This window comes from Gobius niger (genome assembly GCF_951799975.1).
Source record: "Gobius niger genome assembly, chromosome: 1".
Taxonomy (NCBI): domain Eukaryota; kingdom Metazoa; phylum Chordata; class Actinopteri; order Gobiiformes; family Gobiidae; genus Gobius; species Gobius niger.
This window is the reverse complement of record NC_136852.1, coordinates 60061425-60085258: the sequence shown is the minus strand read 5'-3', so window position 1 is coordinate 60085258 and position 23834 is coordinate 60061425. Positions and strand designations below refer to the sequence as shown.

The window sequence follows — 23834 nt, the reverse complement described above, 5'->3', positions numbered from 1 at the left end:
CAATTTATAATGTTTTTGTTTTTCATGCATCGACATCGTAACCTAAATTGTAGTACACGTGGACTACAAACAAGACCCGGAAGTACTACCACAACCACCGTGACTGTCTTGGAAGCTAAACGATAAAGGTAATTTGGTAAAGTTCTACTAGTTACTGACAGTCCAAAGGGCAAAACAGTGTCAGTGCTCTAGTGTAGATGAATCACTTTGAAAGTTGCGACTAAGAGATAAGACTCAATCTGGTAGGCAATGGATATGACTTTGTTGCTATTTTCTATCTTTCTTGAATTCACACTTTATTACACACACAAGAGCTCGCAGATAGGCATTTGATCAAATCTGCTCTGTGAATCTTTTTTTTCTAATTCAATACATGTTTAGAGCTCAATTATCTGGCTTTATCCATTAAATGAAAGTAGATCTACACTGCACCAGTCTCACTGTGTAAAAACCTCAGGGTCATGTCATTTTATTGATGACTTGTGTTCTTTCTGTCTGTATAACCAGATGAGACTACCACTGTGTCCACTTCCCATCATAAGGAGTGCTTTTTGCTGTACACAGAGGCGCACGTCAAAGCAGCTGTGCAGAAGCTTGAGTGGTGTGACCATGCGCTTGGTGCAGTTTAGTCACAATGATGACATGGGGAAGATTATCCGAGTGGGAGTAGAGCAAGGAGCAGGATTGGATGTGGTGGATTTGAAGGCATATGACCCCTCTATGCCCTCCACAATGAAAGAGCTGCTCGAGCTGGGAGACAAGGGCCTGGAGAGCGCTCAGAGGTAACCCAAACCCATAATATCAGTCACTCATAGTGCTGTGAGCAGAATGTGATGTCATACCGCTAAGCATCATGGGATCAGCGCCAATAATAGACTAATGGAGATTTTAAAAGGTTAAATGCTGGAGTTATTGTTCACATTAAAATACTTGGACACCACAGTGTAATAAAATGTTTTTACGAGTAGTAGCTCAACAGCTGACGGAGCAGTTCCACGGCTTTTTTCGTCACTTTTTTAGCTAATGTTAGTCTATGGAAAATGTATGCTAACAGCTGCAAAGATGGCGGATCTCCATGGTAACTGTGGAATTTCCCGAGCTGAAGAACATTTCTCCTAATTACCTATTTTTCTCCCAATTAATATATTGTATTTGCAACTATCAAAGCTACTACTTTTGCTGAATTTATTGAACTGTCGGTCTTTTTGTTAATACTTTTTGTCTTAATAAGTTTGCGTAACTATGGTAACTGACAATTTGCAGATTTTGTGTCTTAATTTTTGGTCAATATCTCAATCAATGGAAGAATCCACATGAAACAAACACTGTCTCAAAGTTCATTGTTCATCTCTGCCAACACATATAAACCAATGTCCAACTATTTCCTCATAAAGGCGTCCAAAAGTGGAGACAATATTCAAAAACATGACCGTGATGTTGGCCAATAGGATGACTTTCAGACATAAAAATAATATGTCAGGTTTGTGAATCCAATCACTTTTAAATACTGAAGAGGAAAATCAATTGTTAATCTTCATTTTGGAGATTTCTTACAAAAACTGTATTTCTCCCATAGAGCTGTATTGGCCCCTGCCCTCCACCTGACACTATGACATCATCACATTATAAATCGTGAACGCAACCTATTATTAGAAATTATTTTGGTTATTATTTCCTTATTCCCCCATTACACATGTATTACAACATTAAACCAATAGATGGCACACTAAACTGCATCATGTCTGCACTGTACCAACTCCTCATAATCCCAGTGGGTGGATAATCCAATTTCCCCTGTCTTTCAGGGCTCTGGATTCTGGTCAGTGTGTGGTGAAACGATCAGACATAAAGCTGCTGTCTCCTGTGCTGGCGCCAGAGAAGGTTGTGTGTGTTGGCATGAACTATCGTGACCACTGTCTGGAGCAAAACGCACCAATCCCGAAAGAACCAATTGTATTCAGCAAGTTCCCCAGTGCCATCACAGGACCTTATGACGACATCCTACTGCCGTCAGAGAGCCAAGTGACACAACTCAAAAACAAATTGCCCATGAAATGAGAAAATGTAGCTTTAATTAACCAGTGCTTTGTTCAATTGAAGGAAGTGGACTGGGAGGTAGAGTTGGCGTTTGTCATTGGCCGAAAAGGAAAGCACATTAAGGTGAGCAGCTTGTTACTTGCACAGGGCATTTCACTTCCCTGTTCTTAAAAATAAAACCATCTTTATTGTGCAGGAGGAGGATGCACTCTCTCACGTCGCTGGGTTCACCATTGCCAACGACGTCAGCGCGCGGGACTGGCAGATGAGGCGAAACGGAAAGCAATGGCTTCTGGGAAAAACCTTTGATACATTCTGTCCTCTTGGTCCTGCCTTAGTAACCACTGATGCAGTAACAGGTGCGGGGCAAAAGGGGGAGGACAGGACGGAGGTAGAGAGGTGGAATTAAAAACACTCTGGCAAATTGTGCAATTATGTGTGATTTTATGTGTCAGCGGCACCGTGTTAACAAGCCGCAATTATGTGAAGTGTGTCATCTGTAGTTCACAGCAGGGCAGCTTTAGGCGCTGCCAGCTCTTTAAATCTATATGTTCCAGATCCACATAAATTGGGCGTACGCTGTCTGGTAAATGGAGACACAGTCCAGGACAGCAGTACGGAGCAGATGATCTTCGGGATTGAAAAACTGGTCGCCTGGGTCTCAAGGTAAGGGGTCACACAAGTATCACGTTGTTTTTACTTTATAGTTTTACAGTGGTTCTCAAAGTGTAGTATATGTTGTGTACCACTGGTGGGTCGTCTGCAATTTCCAGTCAGGAGGAATGCATTTAAATTTGTTTTCCCCTGGCTTAGACATGTTTACACATTTTGATATAAATAAATCCAAATTACAATCCTTTTTAGACTGGTTTTGTGGTCTACATAAAAAGTAAAATGTGGTTATGAGAACTACTGGGTTTTTATGAGACAGAGGGAAGAGGAATGGTTTGTTTATGGGTTTGATCACTCGGATCAGCAAGAGACACATATTTTACATTAAAAAAAAGGTATTTATTGAAATGTGAAAACCTACAGTCTCAATTTTCTCAGTGTGAGTTTTATTGAATCCAAAGCAGATATTTTTGCTGCATTTGAAGGAACACCGGTAATCAGGTGAAATTGGCTTATCTTTCAAGACGATGATCTCTCATGGCAGTCTGGTTGCGAAAGACTGGATTATAGAGCTCTTTGGGTGGAGTCTCTGCCCTTCTTTCTTACAATGAGTTCTCTCAAAGTACTCCTCCTTCTTCAACTCAAGACACTCATAATTTGTGAATTGGTGATTTATGTTGAATATGAGTAACTGTGTTGTATCAATCTTGTGACCCGTTGGCCACTGTGCAGGATGTCTCCGGGTGTAAAGGTCGTCTTTAATCCAGTATAGTCACACTGTATGGTGCGTTTTCATATTGTGGAGATGTTTATCCAGTAAGTATTGCATTTTTTAGAGATTTCACACTGCAGAGTGTCTTTACGTAAATGATATCTAGTGACAAATCTGTCTCAACAAGGATCCCAATTGTACACGGCCCTCGTTCGTCACTGACAGATGAAAATGATATGCTTTGGCTCAAACGTTTTCTCCGTAGCTGATATCTTTGCCCCCACTGACGTAATAAGCAAACACATCACTGCTATTACTTGGCATAACAGAAAAAATGCCATATTTACCATACAGTGTGTCATTGTTTCTCTGATTTAGTTTATTAATGTGTGTACCAGGTTCATGACTTTATCTCCTGGGGATGTTTTTCTGACCGGCACACCTCCCGGAGTCGGAGTTTTCAGGACACCACCAGTCTTCCTCAAGGTCTGTCATTTTCCAAAACACAAGCAAATCTTGTGATATCAGTTGTGTTGCAGTGTTTTGCAAGCACATTTTCAAATGAAAATGTTGTTGTTTCAGAAAGGAGATGTCGTGGAGTGTCAAATAGACCAGCTGGGCTCAATCATAAATAAGGTGGTCTGACCCCAGTAAATAAAGATGTTATGAGGACAACCTAAAGAAGTTCAGTGCAGATGCCTGCTCGATAAAAGCAGCATCTCCACAAAGCGCCTTCACTATCCTTGACAAATAAATGTGCTAAATAATACTTGGATGGATGAATAAGTCAATAATTTACAGAATGGTTTAGATGCCTATCTGATCTATTCGAGTTTAGTTGTGATTTCACTCTTACCTTTACACCAGTGGAGTCAGGACCAAGGGAACATTTATTTATCGAGTGAATAAAGTACCTGTTTGTTAAAATGACCTGCTTTCATCTTTTGACCATGATTTCAGTTTATTGTGTTTAAATCACAATAATCTGTAGGAAAATACAGTAATTTAAAACTACAAGTTCCATGAATTGCAAGAAACGCTTTTGAGTTGTGGCTTGTCATTCTTATGTGGTTGGTCCCAATGTCAAACCAGCAGAGCTTTATACTGTGTAGTCCTACACAGAATAAGCCAACACCAGGTGGCAGTGAAGCTGCAGAAATTGGATTCTTCATAGAAAATTGCAGCCCTAACTTGAGAGGATAAAAAGGACATCTGTCTGTCCAGGAAACTTACAAGAGGCTGAAAGATGACTCAGCAGAGCAGTCTACTTTTTCCAAGTTCATATTCAATATGCACTATGACCAAATAGAGACACGAGTGAACATTACAATTTACAAGTGCACACTCAGTGAATACACTAGGGGCAGGTCAATCATATGTGTTTAATGTCACTAAAGCTGAACATTACATTTCTGTGATGAACTCAAAACCAATGCCTTGTTTTCTAGCGCAAATATAAGAATAAACATAGTGAAAAACTCAAGCTGCTGCTCTCCTAAAGAGCGGCTCTACAACTGATTACACAGATTCGTAATCTTCATCTCCTGTGGATTTATGCTAATGATTAGTAAACAAACTTAAATTCAATGTGTCATCATTTCAAAAATTCAAGTCACGCAAAGGCATCGCCTCCTGACTCAGCATACACCTTTCACATTGGTCGAGACGCCTCCAACACAAACAAATATGAGGCAAAACTTAACAGAACAATGGTGTTCAGGTTTTGAGTCTGCTGCTTTGTTAACCGTGATAATTGTAGAGGTACTGGGAGATGAAGCGGTGCAGTTTCTGTCTGTTTTCTGACGAGTGGAACAAAGGGCTGACGCTGAGGAAAACGCCTCCTTCCTCCTGCTTCTCCAAAAGAACCTATCGTGAATATTAACACAGCATCATAAGACGGTACACAGTGCCTTCTCTTTGACAACATTTATTTATGTGGGAATAGAGTGTATCCAGACCGTTTATTATTTTAGATATCGGGGGGGGGGTGATAAAACAACAGCAACAAAAACATAAAATCAAACTCAAAACATCAAAACATCTGTCGGAAATACAAACAATCATACCCTTCACCTACTCCTCTGTATGAACAACATGATCAAAGTAGGCATAGTGTGGCATTACAAAAACAAACTCGCTTCTTTGAGTAATCCAGATTACTCATTAGGGAAATAGTAGAAAGATGTGTGAAGAATAACCAATTTTGCAAATTAATAAACAACACATCAGAGCAGTGGTTTTCCACTGGGGGCAAAAAGATCATATAGGAGACATAATATGTATTTTGAAGTAAATTCAAATGGGAAACGAGCACAGTGGGACGCACAGTGGGACGCAAAGAACAGTGGTTCTTATATTCGGGGTCACAAATGCACATTCATGTGTGAAATAAGCTGCAGAAACCCAAGCCTGAAGTGAACTACACTTTTCAAAGTTGGCTTAACTCTTCTTCTTCAGATTTGTGATGATTTTTTTCCATTTTATTTGCTCAAATAATACACCTGACCATTTGACCAGCTCTGTGCCCATTGTAATTCCATGGGACTGGAAATAAATGAATTTTTCTTTTACTACTCTCTTACTCGCCATTATAATCAAGATAAAACATAGACAATGCTGTTAGTAATTGACCATTAACAATAATTTGGCAATTGAAGGTGCCCGGCGGCTGCCTGAGAAGCACAGCTATTTCAAACTTCACTTTCAAAGTTGGTCTGAGCTTTCACCTTGTATTATTTGAATTGTAATTCTGGGCAGACAGATTGAGAGAAACGTGTGCTCAGAGGCTGTCACTCACCCCTAGGTCTATTAGTGTTCTCACTGCAGTGTGTGTAGCCTCCTCCGAGCAGCTCTCTGTGAAATACAGCACAGAGGCACACATGAATCACAAGATCATGTCTCCAATACAGATGAAATCCAGTCAGAGTAGAACAAACCCTGGGCACGTCGTTTAGACAGAAATGCCAGAATAACACTCTGAAGCTTATTATCATGTGACTATGTGATAGCATTATATAGTTTGATTTGTAGTCTATAGTAGGAGTGGACCGTGGGTGGGCAGTTCTTTTTGTAGAGTTGAAACTAAGTAATTCAGTCTGAAAAATTTTCCTTTTCAAGACAAATGTTCCTAGACTCGAGTGCCCTGTTACTTTGTCCTTACCATAGTGCCTTTTCTTCTTTTTCGCCATTTCAAACAGTTGACAGTGTAGTCTAGTCTTAAATTCTGCCTCTAGGAGGAGAAAGACATGACATCTTAATACAAATCAATCACATGGTTGAGATGTGGGGTTAAATCCTTCAACTAAGCTTCAGTGTATCTGGAACGTAAAGGGTACATTTTGCAAGCTAAATATGCTTTTATTGTTTTCTATAAAGTCATTCCTGAATCAAAAACATACACATCGTTGTTTTGTTTCATTTATGCATGAAATACTACTTTAATCTGTGCTGCTGTCTCTCAGTGATCTGAAAGCATCTCCTACTCATCCTGAATCCAGCTTGCCCCGTTTACTCATCAAAAACATGCATTGTTTACCTTTTTGTGGGAACTTGTTCAATACCACTGCAGAACTGTTCTCTACTGCCCTCTGCTGGTCATTCAAGCCGTTTGAAGGATACCATTAAATATAGAGCAGAGGATCTCAAACTCTGGTACTCAGGGTCATGTGCATTTTTATTTTATCCATTATAGTTTATGTATAATTTAAACAAGGCTTTGGTAAAGCACTCAAGCCTGGCAATACTTGGAAGGTGAAATATTTCATACAATTGTTCTTGGTGTAAAAAGTCACGTGACAGTTGCTTGTTTTTCCTTATGGCCACTAGAAAATGTAACCGTCATTGTGAGTTTCCTGTTTTCTTGATGTCTCAAAGGAACAGTGGGTCAGAGTGCGCCGGCGGATGTGTAAAACAATCCTAGAAAAACATCTCTGCGATTATGGGGATAAGCCTATATTTATTTCCATTGCCTTTCACACAGTCCTCATTCCAGCCACAAGTGTTGAATTCATTTCTTATGGGCCGTAAAGGATGAAACTAACCAGGCAGAGGCGAGAGCAGGTTCTCCAGGGCTGAGGCGGCCCAGCACAGGGATCTTAGAAATCCAGACAACATACTGCAGAGGAAGAACAGCATCTCCGGACACTGGCTCGGCTGCGTTATCTACAACAAGAGACCAAGGACTCCTAACCAACCCTTTTATTGTCTTCTTAAATACTCAACAGTGTATTATAAAATGAATTTAAACAACTTAAGTAAATCGCTGACATTTTCAACAGTATACAGAGTTTTTTAAACCTTTTAATTGTATGAGTGCAACTAAGTCTCTAAGGCAGCGTGTATGGAGTAAAGAGAATCAGCATATTAAAGTTTAAATGCAGCATATAAAAGTTTAAAAAATACTTCAAATGCTCCAGTACAAATGTTCTGACTGGAGATTACACTGCCCTATGAGAGCTTACCTTTAGTTCAGACATTTTGGTGAACTTTCATCACTAAAAGTTCTGCTCAGAAGTCTTAAACTATGAGGTTTCTTCAGTCAAAACTCCTCAGTCAATAATGTGTATGACGCATAAGCGCCTACACCGCTGTCTATCATAAAACATAAAAAGAACGTTCTCTATTCATATATTTCACTATACCTACTCTAAGTCATCATCATCATCATCTGCTCCGTTTCTGAAACCACAGTGGATTGGATGGAGAATATTCTGAATAGTTTGTTTCAAAGTGATTCAGCCTTTTCGGGGCTTTCTAAGTGCTAAACATTGCGTATCCAGCAGAGTAAAACGAGGACAGACTGATAAAGGAAGAGACACAGATCAGCCAAATAATTGCTAAAAAATACGCTCTTTCAGGCTAAAAAAAGAAATGTACTTAATGGGGCATCAGTTATTTCTATTCACTAGATAATGTGAGGGAAGAAGCCTGCATAAATCCTACATATTCAAGGGTTTGTCTTTTTCTGGCTTTGATTACCCTATAAAGCTATGGGTCTTTAGTGTTTTTCATGTCAAGGTCCCTACACTGACCGTGAGATGGACTGTGGCCCCCGACCTTTTCATTCCGTGCATCAACTTGTTTGTTTACTTCGGCGCAATATCGTAGTTCGAAAAATAATTAGACGTCTGATCCTGTTGTGTAATGTGACTTTTACAGACGAATATGAAATACAGAACCAACAAATGGTAAAGGATTTCGAGACCCCCCAGGTGAATCTCCGAGGCTCCGCAGGGGGTTACGACCCCCACGTTGAAGACCTTTATTTTAAGCTATTTTAAATCAATGGTTCAACATCTATCAACTGGCATGAGCGCTTGCATGTCGGTTCTCTTTTGGTGTAGCTTCAGGACTATGGTTCACATGACACATCCACAGCTTTTAGAGCTTTTTAAAGTCATATTCTTGCTTTGTTACTAACTTTGACATTTCCCCTGAGGTACAATAGTAGTTAGATGCTGTTCCTTTCACATAAACTCTGGTGTATTGTATGAGTCGTGTGAAAACTGCAGGACGAACATTAGCACGTCTCTTTTGTACCTTGAAGGAGCGCGGCTCCAGCTCTTCACAGTCTGAGTCACTGTTGTACGGGTCATCGCTGGTGGTCCATGAAAAAGTGCCATCTCGTTTCCACACATCGCAAATAGGAGCATCTCTGGGAACCTACAAAAACTAATAATGTTACATTTTACACCTAAGCTTAAAATGTTAGAGCTCGAAATTATAAGACTTTTCTAAATCTTATGTTTGGCAAACAGACATTTATGAATAACTGATAAGGTCTGAGGTTTCAAAGGGGACAGTCATGTGTCCAAAGTGTATAAGTGCATTAACACAAAGTGCTGATAATGGAAAACAAGAGCCTATGATAAGAATGCCTACAAACACTAGTATTGAAAATATTGCAATACTTTATAAAGTATAAGTACTTGGTATTGCTGCAAAAAGTATTGCGATCCAAATCTTATATGATATTTACGAGCTCCCCTCCTGGAACCGCCACCTTCAGGTGGTGGGGGGGTTTGAGCGCCTGAATGACCCTGGGAGCTCTGTTGTCGGGGGCTTCGAGCTCCTGGTAGGGTCTTCCATGGCAAACAGGTCCAGGTGACGGGTCAGACAAAGAGCAGTTCAGAAGCCCCTTAGGAGAGACCAACAGGCCTGAGAATTGTGAGGCCGCCCGTCTGTGGACCTGCAGGAGGAGCCATAGGAGCTGGTGCAACATGATTTGGGCAGCTCGGACAGCTGCCCCCACGACCCGGCAATGGACAAGTGGAAGAAACTGGATGGATGGATGAATATTTCTGAGCTTTTTACCATGTTATAACATTCTCATCAAAAACTGGAGCTATGTTTCAACCCACTTGAGCATCTTTGAGTGATCTTTCTTTTCCCCTTCAGAAATGCCTCCCTCCCCCTTTCGATCTCTTGCTAAGCTTAATCCTCTCATCACAAATCAAATTAAATACACTCGCCATAGCTTCACTACAGGCACACTGACTTCTTTTTTATTTACTGAAACAGCAGCGCAGCAAAGGGGAGCAAAGAGGAAAAGATTGCGTGAAACCAGGAAGTGAAACCACTAGCTATTTTGTTTAAGCTGTTAAGTTTAGCTAGAGATCATTACCAAATACCTTCAAAAAGCATAAAACCCCCTCTTTAACAAAGCGCCTTTACCTCTTCCATGATCAATATGCCACAGCGTACCAGACTGTCAACAGCATCCAAAGCAAAACTGTGGGAAGACTGACAGGGCTGTGGGGGAAAGCAAAGAGAAAAAAGGCAATATATAAGTTCAACACTAGAGCAAGGTTAAAGCACAAACAGCAATGGCAGGAGACAGCCGCCAGAGAAAAAACAACAATTGGGCAGTGTAGAAAAGGATGTAGAAATGATAACAAAGAGGAAAGGTAGAGCGAGGCGGAAACGCAAGATGTATTATTCTTTAAGAGTGGGCTGCATGCAGACTCCACAAGAAAAGATTGTAGCAATGAAAGGTAGAGAAACAGAAAGGGCTTGTATTTGTTGTTACAATTTGGAGCATATGGGTCACGTGTCTCACAATCTGAAAAGTCAGGGCGAGGAGAAAGCCCGACAGCAGAAGTGCAGGAGGAATATTTTGTCCAACTCTGTCAAACGTGCACTCATTGAGGAGCGTCGGGCGCGCGTTTGTGTGTGATCTGAATTCAAACGCACTGGCATAAAACCTGGGGGCAGAAGATGGCATAGCTGCAGGGCTCTGTCGGTCAGCTCGGTTTGGCACAAAGCCACGTCAAACTCCATGTCACCTTTGACCTCCTCTCCGTCCACGCCGTTGCTCCTGACGCGGCTGCTAACCCCGCTGCCCGCCACATCACTCAGCATGGCCGACACCGCGCACGCTGAAGGGGAAATAAAACACAAAGTAGCGCGCAGGTGGACAGTCACGACTTGTACAAAGTTGTATGCCAGCGCACTGCGGGCAAAGCTAATGACGGTGTGACTATTTTCATTTTGTATTTTATCGCGCACAGAGGAGTTTTTTTTTTAATCTACTGCATAATGGCTTTCAGTTGTCCACAGCCCACTGCCCACAAGCTCCTCATCCTAAGGAACCAAAACAAATCACAGCGAAACAATGAATCACGCAGCAACAAAGTCCTTTTTTGCAACGGGGGTAAAACCTCCCTCACTTCAAAATGCCGCCTTTTATTTTGCACGTCCGCTGACAACTGAGCCATAATAGGACTCATATTTTACCCCAGTGTGTTTTGATATGAAGTGCCGCTATTTGCTTTGCTGCTGGGGAGACTAAAACGGAGCACATAAATTACTCCTTTCCACATCAGTCACAGATTTTTGTGAACCCTCACCTCAAAGTAAAGTGAGTTCTCGCAACAACAATGAAGTAAGCTCATGTGTTGGTTCTAAGGTTTAATTCAGTCAAGCCAATTGGGAATTTCACACTTTATTTTTCTTACCTTTTCATCCTTCATAACATATTCAGGATGTACCAGTTGATCCAAGTGGTAACTATCATGATTTAATCTGTATGTTGATCAGTGTGAATGCTGGGTAATAAGAGCGGTCCCATAAATGTTCAGGCTTTCATACTGGGAGTATTATTGACATTGTTTTTCCTCGGTCCTCACATCGGATTTTTACATTTTCGCAACACATCTACATAAAAGAATTTCTCTTTGTTTTGAAGCTCGCACATTTCCCACTCAGGGCAATGAAGACCTATCTTTGTACCACTGCCAAGCCTGCGAAAAGCAAGATGCCAATGACTGCGCCAGAGCATGTATGTGAGATAAAGGCGACGGCAGAAATGCTACTCACCGCCAACAGCTTCAAGTATAAAAGCGTGAGTGACAGTCTGGGCCTGGAGTGTGAGATGATTGGTGGCTGCAGGAGACGGCCGAGGCACAATCATCGGGTCTTTCCTAAAATAAATCAAGTGGAGAGTCTCACACTGAAAAAAAGCGATATCATTTGTCTCTCCTCCTCTAATCACAGACAAACAAACCTTGATGGGGCTGCAGCCATGATAAGGTGCGGGGCGAGCAAATTGAGGGAATAGTGGACGACTCTGGGAAGACTACCCCCGAAGCCAACGTCTTTGTTCCGGAACAAGAGCTCCTCGGTGAGCCACGAGACGTCACGACACAAGACTGACAACTTTACACCCTGCAGCGAAGGAGAGAGAGCCAAAATCAGTCTTATCAACGCCATCCAGTCACATAAATAGACACGTGGGCAAGAGTCAATCACACACTAATAAACTATGAAGAAGGCTCATTTTGTTCATTAGCCCGCATGTGGAGTGCCCTCGAGAAATAGTGGCTCCACTGATAAATATATTTATTCATTTCTTTCTTTCTGGGCAGCAAATTACTCGATGCATGTAAACAAACCACGCCGGATTGTAGCCATTTTTAGAGCAGGGGAAATCAAAGTACGAAGAGGAAACCAACATGAGCAAAAAGAAAACACACAAACTCTGGTCAGTAAAGATCTGATCGATCTGAGAATCGAACCCTGGAACTTGTCGCTGTAAGCTCACACAAGTGAGACCAGCATCTTCTTCTTGTTTGTTTGAACGCAGAATATGTACAGAGATTTTGTGATGAGGAATGATCTCAAAATTATGCTTTTGTTCCCTCCAGCTCCAGCAGCAGTTATTGGAGGAGATTCAGAGCTGTTATCTCGGCCAAAGGAAGCAGCACAAAGCACTCACTAAAAAGAGTGCCAATAATTGTGGCACTGAAAATTTGTTTTTCAATTTCTTTCGGAACCAATTACTTTTTTGCATTAAGTAGATTTTTGTAATTATTTAGAGCAGTGGTTCTCGACCCTTTTTCGTCATGACCCTCAGTATGACAACTGCAAGTGTTTTTGTGTTTTCCATTTAAACTGCATTGAAAATATGCCTTCGATATGATCTGGCATTTAAATGAATAATTTCTATTAACTGATTTATACCTATTAAATTCTATGTGTTTATTTATCAAACTATATAAAGAATTTACAACAGTCAGACTATTAGAATTCAACATAATAACAGAGGAATATAAAGAAGGGTTTGAATATTTGCTGATCACTGTTGTGACAAGTTTAGCCAGTTAAGCTGGTAAACCACACATGGCGTCCTGTCGCTGTAAACATACCTTGTGGTGTCGATGCATCAGAAGACAGGATATGACGCTGGTGGACATCACAGATTTGCAGTAAGTGATAGCTAAAATGTCAAAGAGCAGGCATACCATATTTATGTACCAATATTTGCATTCTGTTAAGAGCAGCTCATCAATAGTTGTTTATGATTCAGCAGAGCTGCATAATCAGACCTACAGTGAAGGAGGTGAAGGATGATGGCGATGTTAAGGTCTTCCTCTGGACGAGACTCAGATGAAAAATGAAAAGGCAGAAGCCATGACATCCTCCTCCGTCCGTGTGCACTTTCAAATCTTGAAAGACAGAAAAAAAACAAGTGGGAGTAATAGGATGCCATCAAGTTACATTAAGGCTCCATAAATGTCTCTCCTTTAATTTCTCTATGGACAAAACCAGTTTATTACAACACATAAAATGTACAATGTGATTATGATGATTTCTGAACATTGATGGGGATCCTGTTGATCTCTAGCTGCCAAATTTCATGCACTAAAAGCACTGAAACTTCACTGATCTGTTTTCATTTTGTTTCCCAGATGTGAAGATGATTATGTTGATGCTCATTTACATGTTAAACAGTTAATGAGCCGCCTTCTCTTCGACTTGCACTATTTGCTTCCAGCTCAGAAGAATTAAACACACAGAGAGAAGCCACTTTCGCAAACAGAAGCCAAGCAGAGATTGAGGGAGGATGTTATTTGTGTCTGTTATCTTTTTCACTGCCAGACAGTCTAATGTTGTTTGTAATTGGACCAAGTTTAAGCGGATGAACTCTCACCAGGGACTGGCATCAGTTCCAGACTAAAGCTTAGAGAAAAGTTTCTATGGTGTAAGACAAAAAACTTTTCAGATAAGTTAATGGTACATGAGTACATTAAGTCATCTCCTCATCCAGCCTTTTTACTAACAATACACTGTGGCCTTTGTGTATGAACAGAATAGTTACCTGTAGTTTAGGATAACGGGCTGCAACAGGTCCTTTAGAGGGAGCCAGTCATCTACTCTGCACCTCCCAGATTCACACATTTCCTAAAACAAAAATAAACAAAGATTGTTAAAATCTGTCAAATCATTCGTAACATTCAGCACATAATAAGAACACCATGACCATTAAGCGAAGACTCAACTGACTCCCATGCAAACAGGCAGGCCTCAGTCCTAACATTAAAATGTGATCCAGGAAAGATACAAAGATAAATATCTTTAGATCCTTGTATGGTTTACCTTCAGAGAGAAAGGCTGGGCCAAGTCTACACGAACACTTCCCTCTGACTTCCTCCAGAGGAGAGACAGCATGCACTTCACCACAGCGCTCAGGCCCATCTTCAAAGAGAGACACGCTACGTTATAAAAGGATTACAAAAACTGAGATGGCAATAATACCATAATGAAGTGTTTCCAAGGAGGGCATTACAACAGCAATACTACTAATGAACACAATCTTTAATGAATCTGAACATAAGCCGCACCAACTAAGTAAAACAAAGAAAAGAAAAAGTGCATATATAGGCCGCACTTGTCTCTAAGCCGCAGGTGTCTGTCCATGTTGTAACATGACAGCCCACACACTGCACTAGGTCAGGGCCGAGAGATGAGCGCGGTGCGGGACAGGTTATGCGCACGGTGTATGAGCAGCAACACAGACAAGAGTCTCTCCTCTGCTGCTACCGCTGACCCACACACAGACCGTGTAATCACCGCGCCGCACCCCCCTCACCGCGCCGCACCCCCCTCACCGCGCCGCACCCCCTCACCGCGCCGCACCCCCCTCACCACGCCGCACCCCCTCACCGCGCCGCACCCCCCTCACCGCGCCGCACCCCCTCACCGCGCCGCACCCCCTCACCGCGCCGCACCCCCTCACCGCGCCACACCCCCTCACCACGCCACACCCCCTCACCACGCCACACCCCCTCACCACGCCACACCCCCTCACCACGCCGCACCCCCCTCACCGCGCCACACCCCCTCACCACGCCGCACCCCCTCACCGCGCCGCACCCCCCTCACCGCGCCGCACCCCTCTCCCCGCACTACACCTCCCTCCACGCGCTGCCGTCTGGGAGCAGTCGAAGTGGGACAAAGGGCTGAACTAAGGGACAACTCCTCCATATGATATCTTAGCCCGAATTTCTGGTTGGGCTCGGGTATAAGATCTAAATGCTATGCCGTTAGCGCAAAAATGTGTAAATTAGCTGCATCGTTGTATAAGCCACATGTTTCAGCGCGTACGAAAAAAACTTATAAGGCTTATAATCCGTAAATGACAGTACTTAGATGAATAGGCATATTTGCAGAATGATTAAACTAAATGGTCATTGGAATCGTGCCTCATGGGGGAAAGATTAATTCAGAGTTTTGATTCTTCAGAAAAAGAATAAATAAGCAACCAATAACAACACATAAATAAACAGTTGTTGATCTTGTAAAGTGTGCAAGTGTAGTGCGGTGTTGGCACACATCACCTGTGGTTTAGCCGGGGGCACACAGTTGTATGAGATGCCCACAGGAACCAGGCTAACATCGGGCACAGCTCCCTCTTTGATCAGCTGTCTGATGCAAGCCAGCCACTGGCCACCTTGGCCAGACTCGGCTGACACAGCAACACTGATTGCTTGGCCCTCGTGTAGCAGCTCACGTACCAGCTGAGAGAGAGGGAAGTGAACAAACAGATATCAACATTCAACAGCCGTCTAAGGCTTCAAAATTTGCATTTAATCAGAAATTAATGCTTGCCTAGCATTCGATAAATACACACAAGCAAAAAAAGAAATCAGTGTGACTAGAATATTGAGATGCTGTAAAATTGAATAAGAAAGAGTCAAAAGATGAACTGCATAAATAAAAGAGGACATAGGGCACTTGACATGACATTCAGAGACTTCCATGGCCCGAAGTGCTGTTTCCCTTACAGTCAAGGATGATTAAATTAGCAATGAACTGCAGCTAAACAGGCCTACACTCAATAAACAATAAAGGTCTATTAAGAGTGAAATACAAGCAATGAACAAGGCTGCTTTCTCACGCATGGCCAATATAACTCACATCAGCGTCAACCATAATGTGACTCAATCAGTTCATGTTTCCTGTTGCATGTTGTTGTTGTATGTGTTTACTCTAGCAGTACACAATACCAGGCTTTTCCAATGCTTGTGTATATGCTATAAAATGAGCTACGGTAGAACACTAAAAATGAGATGGTATGGGAAACGATGGCCCAGTTAAACCTCTTTTGGTGTCTTAGTGTCACTTAAATTATTAAATGAATGCAAAATACACTTACAGAGGTCACCACAGCCGCGTACAGACCGTCCTTCTCAAGCTCCTGCTCAGTCTGTTCACCATTCAGGAGACAGACCACTCCAATTTTCTGAAGAATTGTTCTTCAAGATAAAGAAAAAAACAAATTGTTCCTTGAAAGGTTTCAGAAAACACAGAACACAGAAATGTGTGTTAAAAGTACTGTCTTGTGGATACCTCAGCAGACGGCTGTTGATCTTAAAAGGACAAAGCGTGTATGGGACTCTGAGGCTGTGGCAGAAAAGGGCCAACGGGATGAGTGCACAGTCCATGTCACTCTGATGTATGTACACATACACTAATGGAGATCCCTGGATGACAGAGTAATTGGCATATCAGCTCCAGCTGTTCAGTACAGCTATTAAACCACATATTATTTTGTCTTTGTAAAGAAATGGAAAAGCATGTAATATTGGCTGGCCAGGCTAAGGGTTAAGCCAATTCATTAATTTGTATTTAAACGCAGTTAAAGCAGAGAGACCAATATCGGGCTTGATAAAGCTGAATTAGTGAATCTAGGGATTTTAAAGTTGAATTTAAGACCATTTCATTGGAAAGGGACACAAGTCTATATTCAGTCAACTGTGTAATTGATGTACTCAGAAAATACTCTGAAATGATTAAAATATTACAAAAGGCTATTGAAAGTTCACCAAGATACCCAAGCAGAAAATTTACTGCAACTACTGGGAAATCTTCTTGGGAGCACAAAGTTTGAAGAAGTTTGCTTCGGCTCACAGAATGGTTTTGTGTTGGTGCGAATGTTCGTACGTCTTGCGAGGCTTTGTGCAAAGTCAGCAGATGGTTGAGGTTAACTTGGATGTTCCTGAAAACAGCGGCAAGCATCTTCAAACACAGCCAGCCCACGAATCTAAAGTGAAGCAGATAGTAGAGGCTTAGGGACATCTATCAGTGGAAATTGGATAGATGGACATCGTACCTTGGGGAAAAGAAGACTCACGACAATGATGCCAAGGGACGAAGCGGTTCATTGATAAAAGTGGTAGTAAAGTGAGACGACGTTTGAATGAATCAGAACAAGACAACACGGAGGGAAAGATAGATGGGAGAGGAGTGAGAGAGAGAGAGATTTACAGACAAAACAAACATGCAAGGCCATTATAAAACTTGAAGATAGTTATAGTTATATATTGCTTTCGATTTCACATTGACACCTTCCATTGTGAGCAAATGCACTTTGTAAATATTTAATGCTGTTTGCTGAGTCTTCACTGAGCTACAGACCACATGAGACGTTAGCCTTTAGGAATAGAGGGAGGATTTTTCCCGCAGCTATAGCGAAAAAGAGCTGATGAAGTAAGTGTGAATACAAACAATTGCCCAAAAAGGATGGATTTGGCATCAGCGACTGACAATGGGTCACAAAACATACTGATGCCAAATGATAAAGATAAAGAATTAGTCGAAAGGTGAGCCAGAGTTCTCTGACTGAAAGTGTGCCTTATAGATTACGTAGTCGATTTGAATCCATGACTTGATTGATGCACTTAAGCTTTTGCACAGTTGTTCTGTTACTTTTTGAACATTGCTCTAGTTTTTACTGATTGTGAGTTCAGAAGCAATAGCTGAAAAGAAAACACACTGCCCTAAACAGATGTACACTGACATGAATTTGTGGAGCAAAAGGGGTGTGTCTAGACAGGGATCCCTGATTTGCCTTAGCCAGAGAAGCTGAGGGAGTATATTGGGAGATGAAAACATGTTAATTTAATTTAACTTTGCAAATATGAGAAAATGACAAGTGTCTAATGCCCTCAAGACATGGGACAGGCCTGGTGTCATCTAATCACATTACAACTATGTGTCCCCACTCGACCACCCTAGAAATAAAAAGCATGGGCACACCACTGGGGGACAGATTATGTCACTCACACACGTACCGTGCCAGGCCCGAGGAAATGCAGGTGTTGATGAGGGGGAGGAAAGTGGGGAGTCGACTGTGCTGGTCGTCTCCTTCCTGCGCTGCCCGAAGCTGCGCAGTCAGAGCCTCCTTCACCCTTGAAGACATAGTCACAGGACAGCAGTGTACACTCATCATAAAGACCTCTTTGTGCAACACATGAACAAGACTAAGCTAAAGTGAAAGGGTTACATAAAGGCTAAACTCAATTACAGTAAGGGAGAGAAACAATGGAGGCTAACTGTAAACATAGTGACAAAATAGAGAGGTTTTGTGAATTTTAATTCTTTAAAAAGCGCTGGCTGCAAGCTGAATTGCTCTCATGGGATAAATAAAGCTTTCTGAATCTGAGCCTAATACATTTAATTTATAATCAAATTCTCAAGTACGTTTTTTGGAATGTAACATTCATGCCCCCTACAGTGTTGGTGTCATGAACTTGTATCACACCATGTTCATGTCGCTGCTGCTTCTTTACCCTGCAGCTACAACACACTTCAGTGGGATAATATTGAGACGGTTGCCGTGTTCAATCCCCATCTATTTAACAATAAGCATCTCTCTTTTGCACTTCTTTTCAGTGCCTAAGGTACCTGTTGCTCTGACACACTCGCTCCACTCGGTTGGTAGCAAGACTTGGGAAAACTTTGCACCCACTCACAAACAGAACACAGCACATCCTTCGAACGAGCCATCCTCGATACCTATGTAAAACACACACGAGGAGCTGACGAGGTCTGTGTGCTCAGTATACGTACTTAGAGTAGAAGCTGTACCTGGTGTGTTTCTCATTGATGTTCAAAATGTTGCGGAAACCACTCAAAGAATTCTGTTCAAACTTTTTGCGCTGAAACCAATATGGACATGCATAAGGGATACTTGCAGTAGAAAATCTAGAAGAAAATGTTCAACAGGTTACGCACAAGGCTGTCTGGAGTGCACTGATGACAGCACTGGCCCACCGTGGGTCTGAACAAGCCCAAACATGGGGGCGCCACTTTCATCTTTCTCTTGATCTTCAAATCCCATGATAACTGAACATACAGGAGCGAACCCAATGATAATAGTCAAGACATACTATGCCAGAAAGCACAAACACGAATTATTAGTGATGTAAACAGCCCTCCTGATTCTGATGCAGCTTGAAGGAAACGGCATGATATAGTCTTAAAGGGATCTAACAACAACATCTTAAAAGAAAATTACATCAGTTGCCCTTGGTATGCTGGAGCTTTAAGTCTGAGAGTGCAATGAGGAATGATAATGATGTTTATGTAACCAATTTCATCATGGATGTAAACTAATGTTCTAAAAGGAAATTCATTGTACTGTTGACCACAATATACCAGAATACAATGTATACGAATGAAAACCTTATAAGAGGAAGAAGTGTGCACGCAGAGTATTCTTGTCTTTTCATTTATGGCACTAGAATCCAGTGAAAAAGAAAAGGTGCTTAAATAAAGCTATTAAACATCAAGCATAAACACGTAAGATCAGTGCTGTCCATATTGCCCTTTCTACGGCTGCCAGTTTAAGATCGAATTAGGTAATAATGGTAATTGTACTTGATTAATTCAGATAAAATGGCCTAATGAGTGCTTTTAATCAATAATAGTTCCCTCTTGATGGTGATAAATTACAGTGTAGCAAAGCAGCTGACAGAATCGATGCTTGGAAAGGAAAAGTGGGAACAACCTTTTTTTTTTTTATTCATTTGCAAATTATCTATCCAGATTTTCTGTTAAAACAAATATAATTTTAACACATTGAGATATTTCACAAAAACGTGTTGAAACACAGACAATCCATTAAAATGATACACTTTCTAATTGAATTGCTTCTCGCCTCACGCTCTTGGGACATCCGCAGAGAAGGCTTTACTTACTACGGGCTTTTTCAGTTCAATTGATTGAAGACCCATTTCTTGGTGGAGCCCGTCGAGGTTCTTCTGCACCTGGCGTGGTTTACACTCTCTAAAAGTAAACGGAGGAAAGGAAAACAGAACATTATACATTCACAAGCGCTGTAGTAATTCTGTCTTTATTGCCACAGAGGGGCTTTCCACAGTCTCCTATGTCACAAAAAGAATTAGATTCATTTTGGTTCCGGGCTGGAAGTGCCTTCATCCATCACTTTCTGCCTAAAGCTACTGTTTCAACCACTTTACAGTGATTCACAGTAACTAAGTTCTAACTTTTTTCACTTGTGTGCTGAAAAGGCTGGTTTCCTTGGCTGTGAAGCTTTATTGTTATGCTGACTCTGAGCAAAATTCAAAAGCCCGATGCTTATTTCTGCATCAAAAACACACCGTGTATTGGCATAATGAGATTAGAAAAAGAGTTACCCTACAGCTGTCTTTTCCACTGCCCAGGTGAAGCAATAGTCTGTCTGCAGCATTAATAAATGATGACTGTCTAATATTTTTTTGTTATGGATGCCCTTCACAGTCCATTTGCAGAAAATAACAGCTCCGATTTCAATACAATTACAATGTCAGCTAATGAATAGCTCTGAAAGGGTCCAGTAATCTCAGGCTTAAGAGGACTTAAGTGAACAATACATATCAATAGCACTGCTGAGTTAGAAAAAGGCACACTCCACTTAATAATCCCCTTGTAGTTCCTCTGATCACATTCATGTCTCAGGACACCATTACCTTTGCTAATTACGACTGAAGTTTGCCCCGTGGGGAGAGGGATCTCATTCATGTGCCCCAATTCCCACATTAATTACTGAGTCCAGTGGGAACAAAAAGCTGATAGAAGGTTCACATGGCTCAGTGACGTGCCCAGGTGTAGAGTGCAGAGCAGAGTGAGCGCACGTTTAAATTACACATCCACAAATTCAGCACAAGCTCTGACGGACTTACGTAAGACTCTCCAGTCCGAATACAAGACCGCATATGAGCAGCTAGAGGCGGCACAAAGCCAAGGCCATGGAGCATTCCTTGTTGCAACACAAGCTCACGACACGCGTCTCCTCGATTTAAATGGAAATCAACCAATTACACTTGTCTCGATGTGTAACAATTATGTCATTGGTGCAACGGAATTACAGAGATCAAATTTAAGATTCTTTTAGTGACACAAGGGGTGAACATGGCTGTGGTGTAGCAGCAGCAAGTGTGAAATGTTTATATATGAATGACAAAAAACAACAACATCTGAACAAGCTTGGGGAATTGATACTGAGTGTGAAATTACAGATAACAGTAAGGACAGGAAAAACCAGAGAGAAGCCACTTCAAGGACATCTAAGCATAAAAAACATCCAGTGGCAGGTAAATGGATGTTATTATGCACTTAAAGGGGGATATTTATATTTTACAATACGGCATGCAAATACTAAAATCACAATACTTTTCAATTGGTCAGAATATAATACTACGATTATGCTACTACAATACACTAAGAAGAGTCAGTCCACAACACATCTAGGCCCATTCATTTCTTTCAATCATAGCTGTGCCATTATTATTTTTTTTATATAAGACTTATTAATAACATCAGGCATTGAATAACAGCTGCCCTGGAGTAAAATGCTTGAAACAGAGCTGCCAATCTGTGCCATGGGCCCCTATGACCAAGCACACTCTCACACACACAACACTCATAGGCAAGGTGTGGGCGAAGTGTCTTGCTCAAGAAACAAACAACAACAGTTTGCATCTGAAGAGGCTGGGACTCAAATTACCAACCTTCCAGGTATAGGACGACCCACTCTACCATCTGAGTCACTGTCCCCCAAAGAAATAGAGTGGAACGTAGTGCTTAATCAAATTAATTTGAGTAAGTCATGCTTTTGAAAACAAACAAAGTGGAAAATAGCTACATCGTAAAATCGAGTCTGTCACACACCAGAAGAGAACCCAGTGACTTTCTCTGCTGCATTACAAAGTCCTTGTGTTGTGTTTTAAGAGTTCATCATGAAGTTTTCTTACGCTAAAACAGATTTTGGTTACCCCTAGTCTGATCAGGCTTAACTCCGCCCCTTTTGGTTTTGTGTGAGAGTCTCCAAGAAGATGATGAATCATAGCAGAGCTCGAGGCATAACGCTCCATGGCTTAGTAGTAAAAGTAAAATTTTTGAGAGTAGACAAGGTATATTTAAAACAGAAATAACAATTTTAAATAATTCATATGAAAGATCAGGAGACCCTTTTTACGTTGATTCCAATAAAATCGATTAAAATTGTAATCATCCATAATGAGTAAAAAAAACACACACAAAAAATAGCCCTGAGGGAGCCCAGCATGAGGTCTTTCTGGATCCATGATAAAACGATAAAAATGGGGTAAATATAGTAATGGATGCGCCTGAACACATCAATAATTCCAGAGTGCGCACACAAATCAATGACTGTATCGATGACTGTATCAGTTCTTCTGCGTCACGGACCAGCATGAAGTGAGCCATTGATTCTAGAGAACAAAAAGAATGCTTTACCGATGCCCACAGCTCCCCCTCCTCCATTGTGTGTTTTTTACTATAATATCCCTGCTGTGCCGTCAGGAAACACATATGAACAGCGCCATGGCTCATGTGTCAAGTTTAGTTTACTTAATGCATCTTTAACATACAGGATGTAGACAGTGCAGGTATGTATTTCCGTGTCATTTACAAAGGGAAAGTTACTTTATGTTGTGCAAGACTGAAAGGGTACAATTATTGGAGGTGATTATTTGCACATTATAGAGAAGGTTGTGTCATTGTAATTTGCCCTTTGGATAAGCTGCTTCATTTACTTCAAAGAGAAAAGACATAGCCAAATTAAACACAAATATCTGTGTGATACAAAATGACGGAAATGTTCTTTGATGAAAACAACATTAAAGCATGTTAAATGCACAAGATAAGATTGAAGGAAAGGGGGGAGGGCACGAATGAGATGCAGACAAAAATGAGTCTGTGACAGAAACTAATGATCATTACTGTTCTCTTTGTGTTTAGCCCTGATCAGGCACAGATCACTAATCACTGAAGGATGCCACATCCTGTCAATTAAGAAGCTTTTCAACTTCAATTTACAGTTTCCAGATGCAGAAAAATGGATCACTAATTACTAGTCAAAAAGACATAAATCTTCTTCCATTGCATCTTTGTTCCTCCCATTCAATTGACATTTAAGTGATTCAGTTCAATATAATAGTGACACCCGACTGAGGCTTTGAAGCATCGGATTGTAGTGTTTTGGATTTCCGTATGATTCTAACCTGGCCAGCAAGCTCTATTCTTGCTTTCACTGATTCTTTCTAATCTGTACCGTTGGTGATATGAGCATGACACTTTTATCATTACTCTTAACAACAGGGCGCAACGCATGCTGCTACATACTAACAAACACAAAGAAAAAAAGAAAAGAAAAAATATATATATAATATAATATAATAATATTGGATTTGCTATTGCAGTGGTTTGTTGACACAAGGTTGTATGGGCAACAGCACTGCAGCCAGCCGGGTCTGTTATTATCATTATTTCACGTGTAGAGGGCGCTTCATTTTCAAGCGATGTGCGCATTTGCACGGCTGGACCCTCTCTACCCGGGCCGTCTATTTCTGTGCTAATGTTTGTATCAAGTACAATGTAAAGCATCGGC

General features: G+C 41.3%; 2 protein-coding genes across 3 annotated transcripts in view; one reads left to right on the top strand and one right to left on the bottom strand.

The window, feature by feature from the left end:
• The first annotated feature begins 47 nt into the window (after window positions 1–47).
• Window positions 48–4241, top strand: fahd2a (fumarylacetoacetate hydrolase domain containing 2A). 2 transcript variants are annotated; one of them, XM_079561057.1, is made up of 8 exons: window positions 48–128; window positions 508–782; window positions 1806–2022; window positions 2101–2160; window positions 2234–2396; window positions 2595–2703; window positions 3760–3847; window positions 3944–4241. In XM_079561057.1, exons 2-8 carry the CDS (start codon window positions 508–510, stop codon window positions 4004–4006), a joined length of 975 nt encoding a protein of 324 aa, XP_079417183.1. In that variant the 5' UTR covers window positions 48–128; the 3' UTR covers window positions 4007–4241. The 2 variants fall into 2 exon arrangements, with proteins under 2 accessions (XP_079417183.1, XP_079417182.1); XM_079561056.1 differs by having other exon boundaries at window positions 108–242.
• A 593-nt stretch (window positions 4242–4834) lies between these two features.
• gpat2 (glycerol-3-phosphate acyltransferase 2, mitochondrial) overlaps window positions 4835–23834 on the bottom strand; it is a gene marked incomplete at its 5' end in the record, with an annotated part of 42255 nt that continues 23255 nt past the window's right edge. Inside the window, 21 exons of the mRNA XM_079572481.1 lie at window positions 4835–5227; window positions 6159–6214; window positions 6522–6590; window positions 7402–7522; window positions 8900–9022; window positions 10034–10111; window positions 10553–10737; window positions 11678–11781; window positions 11865–12025; window positions 13006–13076; window positions 13190–13305; window positions 13959–14041; window positions 14237–14335; window positions 15478–15657; window positions 16296–16395; window positions 16490–16623; window positions 17084–17183; window positions 18214–18330; window positions 18827–18937; window positions 19010–19080; window positions 19157–19267. Coding sequence (XP_079428607.1) covers window positions 5102–5227; window positions 6159–6214; window positions 6522–6590; window positions 7402–7522; window positions 8900–9022; window positions 10034–10111; window positions 10553–10737; window positions 11678–11781; window positions 11865–12025; window positions 13006–13076; window positions 13190–13305; window positions 13959–14041; window positions 14237–14335; window positions 15478–15657; window positions 16296–16395; window positions 16490–16623; window positions 17084–17183; window positions 18214–18330; window positions 18827–18937; window positions 19010–19080; window positions 19157–19267 — 2316 coding nt within the window. The 3' untranslated portion in view covers window positions 4835–5101. The remainder of the gene's footprint in view (window positions 5228–6158; window positions 6215–6521; window positions 6591–7401; window positions 7523–8899; window positions 9023–10033; window positions 10112–10552; window positions 10738–11677; window positions 11782–11864; window positions 12026–13005; window positions 13077–13189; window positions 13306–13958; window positions 14042–14236; window positions 14336–15477; window positions 15658–16295; window positions 16396–16489; window positions 16624–17083; window positions 17184–18213; window positions 18331–18826; window positions 18938–19009; window positions 19081–19156; window positions 19268–23834) is intronic.

Coding starts and splice junctions, on each gene's coding strand:
- fahd2a (XM_079561057.1), top strand. CDS start 508: ATGAGACTACCACTGTGTCCACTTCCCATCATAAGGAGTGCTTTTTGC. Junction 783..1,805: donor GGCCTGGAGAGCGCTCAGAG/GTAACCCAAACC, acceptor CCTGTCTTTCAG/GGCTCTGGATTCTGGTCAGT. Junction 2,397..2,594: donor AACCACTGATGCAGTAACAG/GTGCGGGGCAAA, acceptor TATATGTTCCAG/ATCCACATAAATTGGGCGTA.